Source organism: Mobula birostris, chromosome 11 (genome assembly GCF_030028105.1).
Source record: "Mobula birostris isolate sMobBir1 chromosome 11, sMobBir1.hap1, whole genome shotgun sequence".
Lineage (NCBI taxonomy): Eukaryota > Metazoa > Chordata > Chondrichthyes > Myliobatiformes > Myliobatidae > Mobula > Mobula birostris.
The window spans coordinates 13,413,607-13,430,799 of NC_092380.1; the positions used below are offsets into that span (position 1 = coordinate 13,413,607).

A 17,193-nucleotide genomic window follows, 5' to 3' on the forward strand; every position below is an offset into this window, starting at 1 on the left:
ATTTCTAAATAGACATTGAACCCATGAACACCACCTCACCACTTTTTTATTGTTTTTTTGGCACTACTTATTTTAACTTAAGCCATCTAGACTCTGTCTTGCCACTGGATCCAGATGGGAATTGGGAAGAGAGAGTGAGGCTGACGCTGCACAACTCTCCCTCACTTAAATCCAAGTCACGCGCTAGTCTCGACACCATCAATAATGGTGTCGAGGTCCTCATCGACATTGACGATGGACGAACACACATTTTAACTTAACTATGTATATATAAAATGACCGACTTGAGTGGAGCACCAACACAGAGACTGTGTACAAGAAGGGCCAGGGTCGCCTTTGTTTCCTGAGGAGACTGAGGTCCTTTGGAATATGCAAGCCTCTCCTTCACATGTTCTGCCAGTCTGTTGTCACCAGTATAATCTTCAGTGCGGTGGTTTGCTGGGGCAATGGCATCAACAAGGGTGATGACAACAGGCTCAATAAACTGATTAGAAAGGCAGGCTCAGTTATAGGAGTCAAACTGGACACACTGAAGGCTATGGTGGAACAAAGAACCCTATGGAAAATCCTGGCAATTCTGAACAATGTTTCTCACCCTCTCTGCATGCCACCTTGGCTGAAAAGAGGGGTACTTGTAGTAATGACTAAGACAGTTGCGCTGCTCTAAAGACCACTATGAACCCATGAACACCATATATGAGATTATTCTTACCTTGAGCAATTAGACTCTATAATGAGTCAACCTATAGCCGGCGTAGTGATAAACCCCTCCTGTTAGACTGTTCAAAGTAAATTATTTTTTATTCTTTCTACTTCTCTTCTAATATTTATATATCTGTGCACTTGTAATGCTACTGTGATACTGTAATTTCCTTTGGGATCAATAAAGTATCTACCTATCTACCTAATTCAGTTTTTTTTCCTCTATAGTTATTAATCACGCATTTCATTGTACTGCTGCCGTAAAGTTAACTAATTTCACGACATACGCTGGTGATATTAAACCTGATTCTGATATGATGACATATATCGGTATGTTGATAATAAATTTAGTTTGAACTTTGAAGAGGCTTCCATGTTTGTCTAGGAGGCAAAGGTATTTGAGTGGCCCTGTCACAGTCACCGAGACAAAAAGCTGCAGTGCATTTTCTAAGTATTACACAGTCCGGAGGGGATTAATATTTAGGAAGGCAGATGAGATGTCAATTAAAACAGGCTGATATGTCCTGAATGGGGCTGAGATTGTACAGCATTGTTGGAGCTGCACTCATCCATGCAATTCCATCTTACTTCGAACAGGCATTTTGAGATTGCGGAAAAGTCTGGGGGTGGGGGGGGGGGTGGAGTCATAGGATGATACCCTCACCACCGGAAATACTGGCAACGCCTATTCTTGTAGTTGAGGCAGTTCAGGTGAAATATGGTTATTTCTTACCATTTCCCATCACTCCTCAGGATGGGGATGTTGGACTCAGCTTGGGGTAACACTGAGAATATTGAAGGTACAAGACTAGACTTACTTTTGAAGACAACTACCTGGCACTTGTGGTGTGAACACTGTCTGGCTCAAAATGACTAGTTATGTCACCTAGGTCTTGTGGTGTACTGATAACTGTGAACTCCTTCATTTTAAGTGTAGCAAACAGAACAAGTAGACAGACTAAATTGGACAATGTACAATGAGAATGGATTAATAATCTTGTGTGGACTTTAGTCTTTAATTCAAGAAGTTTTGCGTACAGGAACAAGGAAGTCTAAAAACAATTAAGATGGAGATAGGAAAGACTGCAGATGTTGGAATGTAAGAGGAAAAATCACCGGAATTCAGTGGGTCAGGCAGAATCTGGAGAGGGAAATGGCCAGTTGAGACCCTTCATCTAGCTATAATTATATAGGTCCTTGGTGAGATGACACCCGGAACTGGGTACAATTATAGGCTCCTTACTCAAGAAAGTACATATCTGACAGAAAAAAGGAGTTCAAGGGTTCATATTGATTTCTGGGAGAGCAGGACAGTAGGTTGGAGAGAGATTAGATTTGCTGACTTAATTACAAACTCAAATGTTGAAAACCTGACTAGTCTTTGGGGCATTAGTAGTCCACCTCTGAAGGCGGTCACTGTAGAAACAAGTTTGGAAGTAGGAGGATCCCATTGGTGGGGTGGATATTTTTGAGTAGGTAGCTGGAGTTTACTCTTGAGTTTGATGGAGGGCTGTTCCACCAAATTGCAACTTCCTGCACATTAGATTAGATTGACTAGGCTTGTATTCACAGAACTTTAGAAGAATGGCAGAAGATCTTATTGAAATTGAGAGGACTCAGCGGCTGACAAAGAGAGAAAGACATTTTAGACATAAAAAGTTGCTTCCCTCTTTTTGTGATCATCAAGTTTCCCAAAACCCAAGCCTGTAGCAATCACGATTTGTCAACTCTGTCTGTATTCATGGGCCTTGACTATTAGCAATCTAGAGAGAAATAACCATTTCTGACAGTCAGTCCAGGAGTGACCTTGAGTTCAGTCACCTGTTACTGTAAATCACCATACATCGAAACACATGCATCAAATCAAATCAGCAAGGATTGTGCTGGGCACTCTACAATTGTTGCTACACTTCTAGTGCCAACGTAGCATGCTCACAACTCACTAACCTTAACTGTGTCTTTGCAATGTGGGAAGAAACCGGAGCACCTGGAGGAAACTGCCATTAGACCCACAGCACTATTACAACGCTTGGGCTTGAGGAACACCAACCAGGCATGTACAACCCTTAAGACTAAACAGCAAATTCAACAACGTTGGACAACCAGCCTCTCCAGCTTGCATCAGAAACTGGACAATCCTCGAGATAGGATGTCAGTTAAAAACTTTGTTTCTCTCTTCCCCCCCACAGATACTACCTGACCTGCTAGGTATTTTCCTTAACTAGGCTGAAGTGTGTAATTTCATGCCATGCTTTCATTCTCAGGGATACCAATCCCTACAAAGCCAATACCAAACCTATGCAGTCATCATGACTTCCAGAGCGAAATGCCAGCCAAGGAACGCTGTGTATAATGCAAGCCAGGAATTCTATATACATCAGGGACTTAGTTATTGATGGATTGTGTGCTTCCAAGTCACACTTTAATCATATGATACTTAAGTACAACAAAGGATCATTTTAAAGTAAAACTGAAAAGCAAACTGATTCAAAACCCAGCTCAACTGCGAGCTCACCAATAACATATTGGAAGCTAAATTAATGGCTGACGTCCACTTCGAGTTATGACCTTCCTTTGCAAACCGCAACAGTACTTGAAGATTTTATAGACATAGACACAGCAGAGTTAACTGCAGAGATGAGGTCCACAAATGGAAAATCCGGAGGTTCAAACCTCAGTTACAACCTACTTAATAGAAAACTGCGCATCACTTATTATTCCTTGTTACGTTAAAATACAATTATTTCCGATTCTGATGCTGCCTATTACTAGCGTCCAAATATGACCTACATGAACTGTATCTCCTCACTACAACCACCAACAACAACCCCCCACCGCCCCGTGGCTACTGGGTCCCAGCAATTTTTGGACAGCTTCTGCTTTTCAATCTGAAGCTGGCTATTTTAGGTCTTCACTCTCCTACTTCAGCGCATGTCTCATTTGATAAAGTGCAAACTCCCTGCCCAAGACACGTAATGGTTTAAGTCTAAAAATAGACGCTGTTGCACTTCACTCCATACATCAGGGACAAAAAGTTGCTGCAGATGAAAGCAGTCTGAAAACTTTCTCTGGTAAGAAACAATGGAAGGCTCCAGAGGGGACAGCAGCAGGCCACCTCATGGGATACTTTGCTCTAATGGAGTGGTGTACAATTGTTTCTGCAGGGCAAGTCAATTTTACAATCCAGATTACTTGCAATGCCAGTCAGGAGAAATGCCGCTTCCCAATTAACATGAGAATCAGAATCAGGTTCAATATCACCAGCTTATGTCGTGAAATTTGTTAACAACGGCAGCAGTACAATGCAATACAAGATTAATATAGAAAAATAAATACATAAATGAATTAGTGCAAAAACAGAAATAACAAAAAAAAAGTGAGGTAGTGTCCAAGGGTTCAATGTCCATTCAGAAACCGGATGGCAGAGGGGAAGAAGCTGCTCCTGAATCGCTGAGTATGTGCTTTCAGACTTCTGTACCTCCTTCCTGATGGTAGCAATGAGAAGAGGGTACGGCCTGTGTGATGTGGGGTCTTTAATAATGGACACTGCCTTTCTGAGGCACCGCTCCTTGAAGATGTCTTGGATACTATGGAGGCAATCCTGTGCAGTAGCCCCCTCATTCCAGATGGTGATGCAGCCAGTCAGAATGCTCTCCATGGTACATCTGTAGAAGTTTTCGAGTATTTTAGATGACTAACCAAAGCCCCTCAAACTCCTAAAGGAATATAGCTGCTGTCTTGCCTTCTTTGTAGCTGCATCGATATGTTGAGACCAGTTTAGGTCCTCACAGATATTGACACTCAGGAATTTGAAATTGCTCACTCTCTCCACTTCTGATCCCTCTAAGAGGATTAAGTCCAGTGTTCCATTTCCATTTATACTCAAAAGGACTCTTGAAGTGATTAGCAATATAACAACCACATTCATGCAATGCAATTGTAAACCTTGGCCCTATCTGCATATTCCTTTTCGTTTGGCCTTCCTCAAACAGGCTGTTGTAATTTAGGTTCTTGTACGAGCATACAGGAAACTGCACAAAATATCCATCTGATAAGGAAGCAGCACAAGATCGCAGTTAGCTTGAAACAGGATGTAAGCGTCCATATTATAAGGCCATTCTCACTTTCCAGAGCTAATCCACCATTAATGAAAGACAGAAAACGAGACGCTGAAGACTAATCTGAACAGTATGAGACCAAATTCATTGAACATACCCGATGCAGATTCCACTAAAAATAAGACTGGAAAGATTTTGATTTATCAACTGACTTATATTCTAGATCACTAAGAATGAGCTTGTAAAATCCTGTGTTGACTTATGATGGCATATGAATTGCATACCCCTTTCTTTGCACTGTTATAAGACCATAAGATATAGCAGCAAAGTTAGGCTACCTGGCCCATCAAGTCTGCTCTGCCATTTAATTATGGCTGATCCATTTTCCCTCTCTGCCCCAATTTTCTGTCTTCTCCCCATATCACTTCAAGCCCTGACTAATCAAGAATCTATCAACCTCTGCCTTAAAAATACCCAGTGACTTGGCTTCCACAGCTGCCTGTGCCAACGAATTCCACAGATTCACCACTCTTTGGCTAAAGAAATTCCTCCTCATCTCCGTTCTAAAAGGATGCCTCTGTATTCTTAGACTGTGTCCTCTGGTCTTAGACTCCTCCACTATAGAAAAAATCCTCTCCACATCTACTCTTTCGAGGCCTTTCAACATTCAATTGGTTTCAGTGAGGTTACCACTTATTCTTCTGAACTCTAGTCAGTAGAGGCCCAGAGGCATCAATTGTTCCTCACACAATAAGCCTTTCAATCTCGGAATCACTTTCGTGAATCTCTTTTGAACCCTCTCCAATGTCAGCACATCCTTTCTTAGATAAGGGGCCCAAAACTGCACACAATACTCCAAGTGAGGCCTCAACAGAGCTTTATAAAGCCTCAACATTACATCCGAGCTTTTATATTCTCGTCCTCTTGAAATTAATGCTAACATTGCATTTGCCTTCCTCACCACTGACTCAACCTGCAAATGAACCTTTGGGGAATCATGCACGAAGATTCCCAAGTCCCCTTGCACCTCATATTTTTGAATCTTCTCTCCATTTAGAAAATAGTCTACCCTTTTATTTCTTCTACCAAAGTGCATGACCATACACTTTGCTGTATTCCAGCTGCCACTTCTTTGCCCTTTCTCTTAATTAGTCTAAGTCTTTCTGTAGCATCTCTACTTCCTGAAAACTATCTGCCCCTCGACCTATCTCCATATCATCCACAAACCTGGCCACAAAGCGATCAATTCTGTCATCAAAGTCATTGACATATAATGTAAAAAGAAGCAGTGCCAGCACAGACCCCTGAGGAACAGCACTAGTCACTGGCTGCCAACCAGAAAAGGCTCCCTTTTTATGAAACGTTAATACATACCAGAGCCAGTGAAGGTCCTCGTTCCTCCACCACAGCAGCAGTGAAAGGGTTGCAAGGTGATGAAAAATACATCCCAAGTAAAATTTGAAACAACTTAATCCAGTTGCAGAAGCTACAACAAGTACAAATGTGTCCAAAAGAGATTCTCAAAAATACATCAACTTTTACCAGGGGGAAATAAGATAGGTTTTATTATAAACAAAGGACAAATGGTCTTTAGTTCCTTCCCTAATGTTAGATTGTGCACGGAGTAACAATTTTGGTGGAACAGCACTCCATCAAATCTACCTACTCAGAAATATCCACCCCATCAATGGGATCCTCCTACTTCCAAACTTGTGACTGCAGTGACCAACATCACAGGTGGACTATTAATGCTCCAAAGACTAGTGAGGGTTTCTAATTAAGTCAGCAAATGCTCATCTTCAAAGTTTTAAAGTTATGTTTATCCACCTGATTAATGCTCCCACAATTGTTCTAGTTTCTTGAAATGCTGTCCAGACACTAATATTTAATTTCATGAGGAAATGGGGAATCCTAGCAGGCTAGCAAACTTCCAAGCAGCAGTAGTCCAAATTTCTTGTAAAACTTGTCTTGTGAGAACCAAGTCAAACTATTAATACCACAAAATATGGCAAGCTAAAAGATTACAATGCCGTCTCTTGTAAGCGTTCAGAACATTAACAATACCCTCCAGTTGAACTTCCTCAATTATTCTGGTCACATTGATTTTCATAGAGAGATGATTGGACTGTTGCAACCAATCAATGGCACTTACTTCAATTGCTTGAAATATTTTAAAACTGATTCCCTCCTCTCTCTAAACTTCTGGTCTTTTTAACTCTTGAAGGGCAGTTTTACCTCTAATTCAACAATTCTACTAGGTAGACTAGAATTACTGGAGCCAGTCTTCAATGTGTTAAGCTCTATAATCAGGAGCAAAACTATTTATCTCTTGAATTCCTGCCGCTGCTTGGTAAGGAACCTGTACGTACTCCCTGTGATCACGTGGGTTTCCTCTGGGTGCTCCGGTTTCCTCATACAGTCCAAAGTCGAACTGATTGGTAGGTTAATTGGTCATAGTAAATTGTCTTGTGATTAGGTCAGGATTAAATCAGTGGGTCTGCTGGACGGTTCGAAGGGCGGGAAGGGCCTATTCCATGCTGTATCTCAACAAATAAATAAAAAAATTCAATAATCCTGCATGGAGTCTTTTGAAAAAAAACATATTTTTTTGCATTTTACACCTTTTCAGAATTCTAATATGGTGAAAATATGGTTCCCAGTTTCACTACTGAACACTATAAGTCCTCTCCAAGTTACAAACACCATCTCATACATATCATTGGGATGGTTTTGCTGGCTTCTCTAGAGCTGCAGGTACGGTCTGTTGGGTGGAAACGGGCCATTTCCACCTGTCTTTTCTCCCCATTCCCAGAATCACAACTATCAGAGGCTGGTTGAGCAAAGCAAAGCTGGGAACAATGAACAAACTCATGCACTTGCTGAATTATTGAGGCCAGCTGGCAGATGCTCTTCCCATGCCCACTTGCTTTTCCATCAAGCTGTTTCTCCGCTCCTCTCCCATAAGTCATTTCTGACTTGCAAACAGTTCAAGTCATAAACAGTTCTCAGCAATGAAACCCTGTCATAAACTGGGGACTACTGGTCCTACTTAAAAATGGTGCCACCTAAGTGAGGATTCCTCCATTTACAAGTGTACCATTGTGAATTCTCATTATAACACTACAGACTCTTTCAGATATAGCAAAGAATAAATTACAAATCCATTTTTTGCCATAACAAATTACACAGAACTACAAAATACACCAGTCTGCCCAAAGCAGTACATGACTTCAAAATATTCATAATTCATGTAAAATATTTTCCAGAAATGCTGGAATGCTTCCTCTGGTATAGATATCTTTCTTTCATAAACAGAGGGATATCTATAGCAGAGAGAGTGTCTGCTCTGTTGTTAACCTGTATCATATTGAATACAATTAGATCAACATACAACCTTCTAAATGTAAGGTAATACAGATTATATTTTGCAACCTCACTTTATGCCCCTGATGCACATGGATATCACTGCTTATCAAACTTTCCCCAGACCTGTTGATGCAGTGGAAGGATCTAAATGGGTATTCTATTGATCTTACCGGCAATGAAATAGCTTGAACTACTTCCTCATTCAAGTCATTGCTTTAATCCATTATGTCTGAATGCCTGCGTGCATATAATTTATTTGCAACTTCAATCCAAGTAGATTATTTCACATTATCTTCTGCTCTGTGGTTGGGAAATTGGACAAGGTATAACTGGTTCTTGGCAGCACAATTGTCCAAGTAGTGCTTTTGGTATGAAATGTCTTGTCACTATTCTTGTTCCTTTATGAACCTTATGGTGCATTGGGTAGCAATCTTGCTGTTTCTTTAGCATTTTTCACATTTATTTACAGTTGCTAGCTCAGCACTCACCCAGCACAGATTGAAAGCATGCAGGGAGCCGGCCGGATTCGAACCTGGAACCACTCATCTCAAAGTCCAGTGCGGAAGCCATTACACCACCAGCTGGCTATTGTCATTATCTGTTCAGATATTTAAACTTCAACTACTTCTGCATTAATATGACAATTATCAGATGACAACTATCCCTTCCTTCATTTTTTTCCATTCTTGGTTAAGGCCAATTTGCATCATTTTGGTACATCATCTCACACCCAAACCTTTCATGGTAAACCTAGCATACAAAAATTAGCAGACTGCCTGAATACAAAGAGGTAATGAGAGAGGTAATGTTGCAGCTATATAGGACCCTGGTCAGACTCCACTTATAGTACTGTGCCCAATTCTGGTCGCCTCACTATAGGAAGGATATGGAAACCATAAAAAGGGTGCAGAGGAAATTTACAAGGATGTTGCCTGGATTGGGGAGCATACCTTATGAGAATAGGTTGAGTGAACTCAGCCTTTTCTCCTTGGAGCAACGGAGAATGAGAGGTGACTTGATAGAGGTGTACAAGATAATGAGAGACATTGATCATGTGGATAATCAAAAGAGGCTTTTCCCCAGGGCTGAATTGGCTAGCACGAGAAGGCATAGTTTTAAGGTGCTTGGAAGTAGGTACAGAGGAGATGTCAGGGATTTTTTTTACGCAGAGAGTGGTGAGTGTGTGGAATGGGCTGCCGACGGCGGTGGTGGAGGCAGAACTGATAGGGTCTTTTAAGAGACTCCTGGATGACTACATGGAGCTTAGAAAAATAGAGGGTTATGGGTAAAGCCTAGGTAGTTCTAAGGTAGGGACATGCTCGGCACAGCTTTGTGGGCTGAAGGGCCTGTATTGTGCTGTATGTTTTTCTATGTTTCTGTTTCTAAAGAGTGTTTGGGACAGCGAACAGGGGCAGGTGTAGGGGAGCACCCACAGTGCCCTAAAGTAATCTCTGACACACAAACCTCTGCCAAAAGACTAAAGTTGAGATGAGTAGATCTTTGGGAATGCACACAAGGATTTCTCAGTATGCATTACACCCACCCAGTTCTGTTAACTAAATGAAAATTGTGGGTGCTCAGCAGAAGCAGGCTGAGACATTGCCTTCTGTCATGAGGACTGAAACTGCAGCACTTTTAAATGTGCATTCTATTATAAGCATCTTAGCCTCAGCCTGCAATATCCCAAGTAGAAGACTATCTGAGAGCACAGTGAAACAGGCCAGATAAAGGCTCGAGGAAATAATTTAGGGTAGTGGTTAGCATACCATTAACAGATAGATAGATAGATACTTTATTGATCCCAAAGGAAATTACAGAATCACAGTAGCATTACAAATGCACAGATATACAAATATTAGAAGAGAAGAAAGAAAGAATAAAAGATAAGTTACCTCAAACAGTCTAATAGGAGGGGGTCATCACTTCCCTGGTTATAGGCTGACTCATTATAGCGCCCAGTGACTAAGGGTAAGAATGACCTCATATCGCGCTCTTTGGAGCAGTGCACTTGTCTTAGTCTGTTACTAAAAGTGCTCCGCTGTTCAGCCAAGGTGGCACGCACAGGGTGGGAAACACTGTCCAGAGTTGCTAGGGTTTCCCATAGGGTCTTTGGTTCTACCACAGCCTCCAGTGTGTTCAGTTTGACTCCTATAACAGACTCCCATATACAACGACCCAGCTTCAATTCCCACCACTGTCTGAAAGGTGTTTGTACGTTCTCCCCATTTTGGCATGGGTTTCCTCTGTAAGTTTCTCAGTCTCCCCATGACCTCGTGGGTTTCCTCTGGATGCTCCACTGGGGAAGAACCTACATACTGGCTCTTTCCTAGTACAGATGATTTGCAATAGCAACTTAAATATGAATCAATGTGCTACTTTCATGATAGGTTGGCTAGTGAACTTTCAATAAACAATCACCAAAAGATGCTTATAATATCAGGTATTTTCCCATCATTACCCTGAATTTTAGGGTTTTTAACATGGGATCTTTTATTTGAAAGGGATTTTTTAAAATAAAAAACATCCTAGTGGGACAATACCCCCAGATGTTAAGTTTTTTGGAAAATGACTTTCTGTAGCCACAGACCTGGTATCCAACTGTACAAACACACAACATACTGTATTTTCAGTTTCATATTGCACATCCTTCAATTTCAGGACCCCTTCAGAGGTGTTATCTATTCTCAGAAACAATGAACACAAATCCATTTCATTAAGGCAGGCAGATCGATCCCACCAGTTGCTAGCCAGAGACTGAAAGGTCACTCCCTGGATCTTCCTTTCCTACCCAGGGGTAAATAGATCAATTACTGCACGAGTATCAAAGCTTCACTCCAAGTCAGTTTTCTTAGGACAGAGAGAAAGAGGAAGAATGAATTGACCTTACAATGATCATTTCACAACCTTGTATGTCCTAATCCACTTTACCACCAATTATTTTTAAAAGTGCAAACTGAGATGCTGGAAATCTAAAACCAAAACAGAACGTGCTAGAAACACTTGAGAAAAGAGTTAAAGTTTCAGGTCTGAGACACATCAACAAAATGTACCCAATCTGCTGAATGGTTCCAGGATTTTCTATTTTTATTTCTTAATTTTTTGAATACATTTACTTTTAGAATTCAAAGAAAGCTGCCATTCACACAGGCAGCAAGGATATCCAATGATATAGTCTCAGCGGCCACTTTATTAGGTAGCTCCTGTACCTAATAAAGTGGCCACTGAGTGTTTGTAGTCTTCTGCTGCTGTAGTCCATCCACTTCAAGGTTCAACATCTTATTTGTTCAGAGATGCTCTTCTACACAACACTGTCATAACTCGAGGTTATCTGAGTTACTATTGCCCTCCTGTAAGCTTGAAACAGTCTGGCCATTCTCCTCTGACCTCTCTCATTAACAAGATGTTTTCACCCACAGAACTGCCGTTCACTGGATGTCATCTTTTGTTTCTCGCACCATTCTCTGTAAACCCTAGAGACTGTTGTGTGTGAAATTTCCAGACGATCAGCAGTTTCTAAGATACTCAAACCACCCCAGCTGGTATCTACAATCATTCCACAGTCAAAGTTACTTAGATCACATTTCTTCCCCAATCTGATGTTTAATCTGAACAAGTGAACCTCTTGACCACATCTGTTGTGCTTTTATGCTTTTGAGTTGCTGTCATGTGATTGGCTGATTAGACATTTGGATTAGCCATCAGGTGTACAGGCGTATGTAACAAAGTGGCCATTGAATGTATAAATGTCCTGATTACTCCTTTTTTATTTAAGTATTTATGGTTCTATTACTATTTGTTATTTATGGTGCAACTGTAACGAAAACCAATTTCCCCCGGGATCAATAAAGTATGACTATGACTTATGTTTACTAAGGGGGGAAAAAGACATCAGAACACACTGCTGTGCCTGGAACCAAGCGATGAAATCTTTTACATCCACCCCAGGAAGCAGAGGTTCAGCAGCATTAGGGTTGCACTGAGGGTTACCGTCAGCTTCCCGGCAGTCGGAGGCACAGCACAAAATCGTGCAGATAAGTGTGTTCAATGAGTACAACAAAGTTCAGGATACCACAGGTTAAAGCCCAACCAATCTGCTTCATTAACAACTAAAGCCCATAAAATCAAAAATAGATTGAAACTGGTTTCTTAAAAAAAAAGCAGTTTGAACACCAGGGTCTTTTCTCTTCATAGGGGAAATCTTACCAAAGATAGATGTCCAAAGAAAAACATTGGCACAACAATCTCTGTGCAAGGGGTGTTTCTCAACCAGTTAGTCAATGCATATCTCTTTTTCCCAATACTTATTTTCCTTAGTCTAGAAGCACAACTTGCAGCCGAACCACTCTTGTGCTTTATTCCTTCTCATTAGCATGGACGTCTGCGTTATAATTGCTTGCAGCGCATTCCACATTACTCGTCAGCCTTGCTTATCTTTGTCAAATCTATATGTGCCATTATATTTTAGGTTTATAATACACAATGAAAATAAAATTTACCTTTAACAGCTGAGGGCAGTCGATGGTTCTGCAATCCAACAGCTAAATCAGTGGGGGATACATACATCAGGTGGCTAGTGTCCACCTTGCAGAACTGCAGGCTGACCTCTTGTAATGAATAGTCTGCTGTTAACACTTCTGCTTTAAACATTCATTTTGACCATCTGTACTTAGAATTAAGCATTTTAGTCTGCTAATGAGACAGTGTAAAGTATCCCAAAGCTTAAAGCTTGCAAAAAGACCCCACTATAGGAAGGACGTTGAGGCTTTGGAGAGGGTGCAGAAGAGGTTTAACAGGATGCTGCCCCGTTCACAGATCATGTGCTATCAGGAGAGGCTGGATAAACCTGGGTCGTTTTTTCTGGAGCGCTGGAGGCTGAGGGAAGATCTGATAAAGGTTTATAAGATTATGACAGACATAGAGTAGACAGGGAGTTATCGGTTTCCCAGAGTTGAAATGTCAAATACCAGAGGGCATGCACTGAGGGTGCGAGGGGGGTTGGTTCAAAGGGGATCTGAGGGGTAGGCTCTTTTACTCGGAGTGGTGGATGCCTGGAATACGCTGCCTGGTATGATGGTAGAGGCAAATACATTAGAGGCTTTTATGAGACAGACAGGCAATGGATGCGAGGAAGGAGGGATATGGGCATTATGTAGGTAGGAGGGATTCGTGTTTGAGTGGCTTTTGATTTGCTTTTTAGCTGGTTTAGCACAACACTATGGGCTGAAGGGCCTGTTCCTGTGCTGTACTGTTCTATGTTCAAAACTCCAAAGTCACAAACCATGATGTAATTTTAATACGAGGTGGATTGGCTTTTGATGATCTTGCATTTTGGGGAATGAGCAATTACTTTTGGCTCTTTCTTGATTTCACTCCCTGCACCCCGGCCCAGCATCAGGAATACAGCATTAGGACTGTTTACCTCTTCTGCCTTATCCATTGGATATATGGCATCTTGTCCAATGCTAGCCACTGGCATTCAACTTTATGCCCCATCTTGCTTCTGACAGCAACTTGCAAGGCACATTGTATACTGAGGTGTAACAGTGCAGAGGGGAAAAACTGCATTATTCAGAAGAAATGCTGGCTCAAGTTTTTAGGCAGCAGTCGCTCTAAGTATTTTGGTCTAAATTGCTCCTCGGCTTTTCCAGTTTAGTAACTGTAACAGAGTGCTTGTGTTTATACATACACAATCACCAGATGCAACAGTCTGAACCTATGGCAAGAAACCACTCTTAAAGTAAAGATACAATAGTTGGGGAGTGTAGGACCAGAGGGCACAGCCTCAGATTACAAGGATGCTCCCATCGAGCAGAGATGAGGAGGAATTCCTTTAGCCAGAGCTCGGTGAATCTGTGTAATTCATTGTCACAGATGTCTATGGAGGCCAAATCACGGGGTATATTTAAATCAGATGTTGATAGGTTTTAAAATGGGGTTAAGAGGGATAATAAATGAGCCACGTAGCAATGGTAGAGCAGACTCAATGGCCAAATGGCCTAATTCTGCTCCTGTGTCTTATGGACAATTTACCACCCTGTTGCATCTCCGAAAGGAGGCTCATTAGCCATTCTATACACTACAGGATGCTTATCTGTTTCCTGTTTCCAGAAGCACAGTACTCCTCCAAGGGAAACTTGCTGTTCTTTGAAAAATTCCACAGGATGAACACCCGCCTGAACCAGTCAAGGAGGCAGACACGAGTCTACAAGATGGGATCAGGGCCACAAATGCTGGCTTGGAGCTGAAAGCCACAGTTCACTCAAGCTGACAGGAATTTGCGCTCAAAATCTCAACCCATCTTTCGGTTCCAGAAATGAAAGGATGATTTTACCCCACTCTGGATTCTACTGCTGAATCTAAAGATGAAAGATGAGCTTTATTGGTTACCCGTAGCATCAGAACATACAGTGAAATGCATTGTTCTGCATCAGCCACCAATAGTTCAAGGATTGTGCTGGGGGAGGCCTGCAAGTGTCGCCATGCTTCTGGCACCAACGTAATAAGCCCATAGCTTACTAACCCTAACCGTACGGCTTTGGTGAGGAAGTGGGGCATCCAGAAGGTCATTGGGAGAATCTTCCAACTATTCCAGGAGTACAGAAAGGAATGATGTGAGTGGGGATATTCATTTCATTCAATGTACACTTTTCTAGAAGAAAATATAAAAACACTTAAAATCAATTTTCCAACAAGGATCTGAGGCATGGCATCCAATCGGTTCCAGTTTCCATCACAACGCCAAAGGTGGGGGAGTACACTCAGCCTCTTTTTGTATGATGAGCCAGCTCCAGATCAGAGTACAAAAGTTAATTTCTTTCTTTCCCCTTTGAAAAACAATTCTGCAAGCGAGGAGTGGGAAGGAAGGAACCAAACAGAATTACGTAGTATTTAAAAAGTCCATTTGTCCCACAGCAATGTCACTGTTTCTGCTTCACATGCACCCATTTAATATCTACATATTCTTACATTCTTCTGTGGACATAAAGTGCCTCATCTTGAATTCACCAATGCCATCTGCTTCAATTATCTCATAACGTTAGCATGAATCACATTCCATACTCACACTGGGCATAAAGATTCGTCCTGAATTATTTACTTTAGAAATCATAAAACAGAAATGTGGTCTCAAACACAAATTTAAATGATCAAAAGCCTATCTGGCCACCTCCCGGCCTTTCTACTCTGCCCATCAGTTTTTCTTGATATATAACATGATTAAGAATACCACTGCTAATCAAGTATCTTCCCAAGCAAGTGCAACTAATTCCTGTGAAGAACGTCGGTGAAGCTTCAACACTCTACTGAAGGGAATTACAGTTTTTCATGATTAGTCTCTTGGGTGCACCACAGGCATGGCGAACCGACCCAAGTTCAGGAGCTTCCGGGCCAAATTCTTAAAAAAAAAATCTGGAGAAGTGGAGTTTGTGTTCTCCTCATGTGGGATGCACAGCTTCTTCCCGATGGAAAATGCCTACATTCCAGATCAGAACATGGGCAGAAATGGACAAAGGGCAAGTCCTAGGATCCCCAAGCCTGATCTCGACATTAAAGCTCAAAAATAATTTTTCCAGTGAAAGGCTGCAAAAAAAAAAAAAAAAAAAAAAAAAAAAAATATATATATATATATATATATATTTTAGCTGACAACATCAGGCCAAACTGATGTCCTTTACACCACTAAGTTCTTTCTACCATGCAGAGTGCACCAGGCTAAAAGTGCAAGGCTTACCTGTACTCAGCACTGGTAGACATTTTGCAGTTGCTCCAATTAGCACCACCATACCAGTTGCTATCGGTTAGTAGCAATTTATCTTACAATTCCAGTAAAACAATCGATAATGCCATGGCATCCTCAACACCACAAATGCTGTAGAGTGAATCACTAGCCTTGGTCTCAGATGATGCTTTATATATTCCGGATAAGAAGCCCATTCGGCTTATACGTGTCCTCCAACTCAGGGAAACTTACTCTCTGACAAAGCAAGCTAAAGGAGGAAGAACTGACTCAAACAGTCACCTGTCACAAGCCCATCTCTAAAAAGGCGGGGCTTGGGGGGGGGAGTTGAGGCTGCAGAAAAAGGGGTAATGACTTCTGTGTTAATCGTTAAATTTAATATTAATGTCCCCACACGCAACAACATCCGTGAAGGTAGCTACTCTCTGCTTTCATACATCTGCACTTTTATCAAAATCAACTCTACCGTGCTGCAGACACCCTAGGAAGCCAAAACTGCACGTGCTTACGGAAAGTGAAAGACAATGCAGTTCGGAGTAGTTCAAGCTCTGTGCTGAAGTAACATTTAGCAGACGGAAAAAAAAACAAAGATGAAGAACGAAATGCAACCACTTTTACAACCAGGCATGCTGCGTCAAAATGGTACCATAAACTTAATTTAAATTGGAAAGAACAGCCCCCAGCTCTTGTTATGACTCTATGAACAGCTAGTACTTACGTGGCATGATTCCCTGGCTGGCCAGCTCTTCACGCGTCCGCCGTTGCTGAAGCTTCAGTTGCAATACTGCCAGAGAAGAGGGAGAGACATGGTTAGTGCCAGTAAGTGCTACAATGCACCACTTTCAGTAAGTTCTCCATTCCTAACTTCACTTTTTGCAGAAGTGGTAACAGATCGAGTGCTTCCGCCCAGCTGCTTCTTATGTAGGAAATAACAAAAGCCGTCTGTCGTTCTGATAAGCTCTACAATGAGATTTTACAACTTTGTTATAAATAAACCTTGAGGGTTCAAGTTCTCTCCCCACTCCTCCTTTCAGCACGACACTTGAGAAAAATGCTGCTTCGACGTATGTAAACCACAAGAAAGTGATGAAAGTCGGCCAAGTACTGCCCCGCACAGCAGCAGTACAGGACCTGAAATTTTGAGTCAGGGGTCGGAGATTACCATCAGCCTCTGACATTAGCCACAGGATGGCTCCGGGAGATGAAACACAGTCTCACTCTGTAGAAGGACAGGCCTGAAATCCCAGTTTGTTTCCTTCCATAGTGACCCAGAAAGCCCAGGCAGTCTGTTGACCACTCCATCAGACCTGCACTCCAGCACCAGCTTTCATC

General features: G+C 41.7%; 1 protein-coding gene across 2 annotated transcripts in view; it reads right to left on the bottom strand.

Annotated features, from left to right (window-relative positions):
* Nucleotides 1-17,193, bottom strand: part of LOC140204836 (myocardin-related transcription factor A-like) — a 141,454-nt gene that overhangs the window by 64,140 nt on the left and 60,121 nt on the right. For both annotated transcript variants that reach the window (XM_072271693.1, XM_072271692.1), the window contains one exon: nucleotides 16,580-16,645. In XM_072271693.1, the coding sequence (XP_072127794.1) occupies nucleotides 16,580-16,586 (7 nt within the window). In that variant the 5' untranslated portion in view covers nucleotides 16,587-16,645. The remainder of the gene's footprint in view (nucleotides 1-16,579; nucleotides 16,646-17,193) is intronic.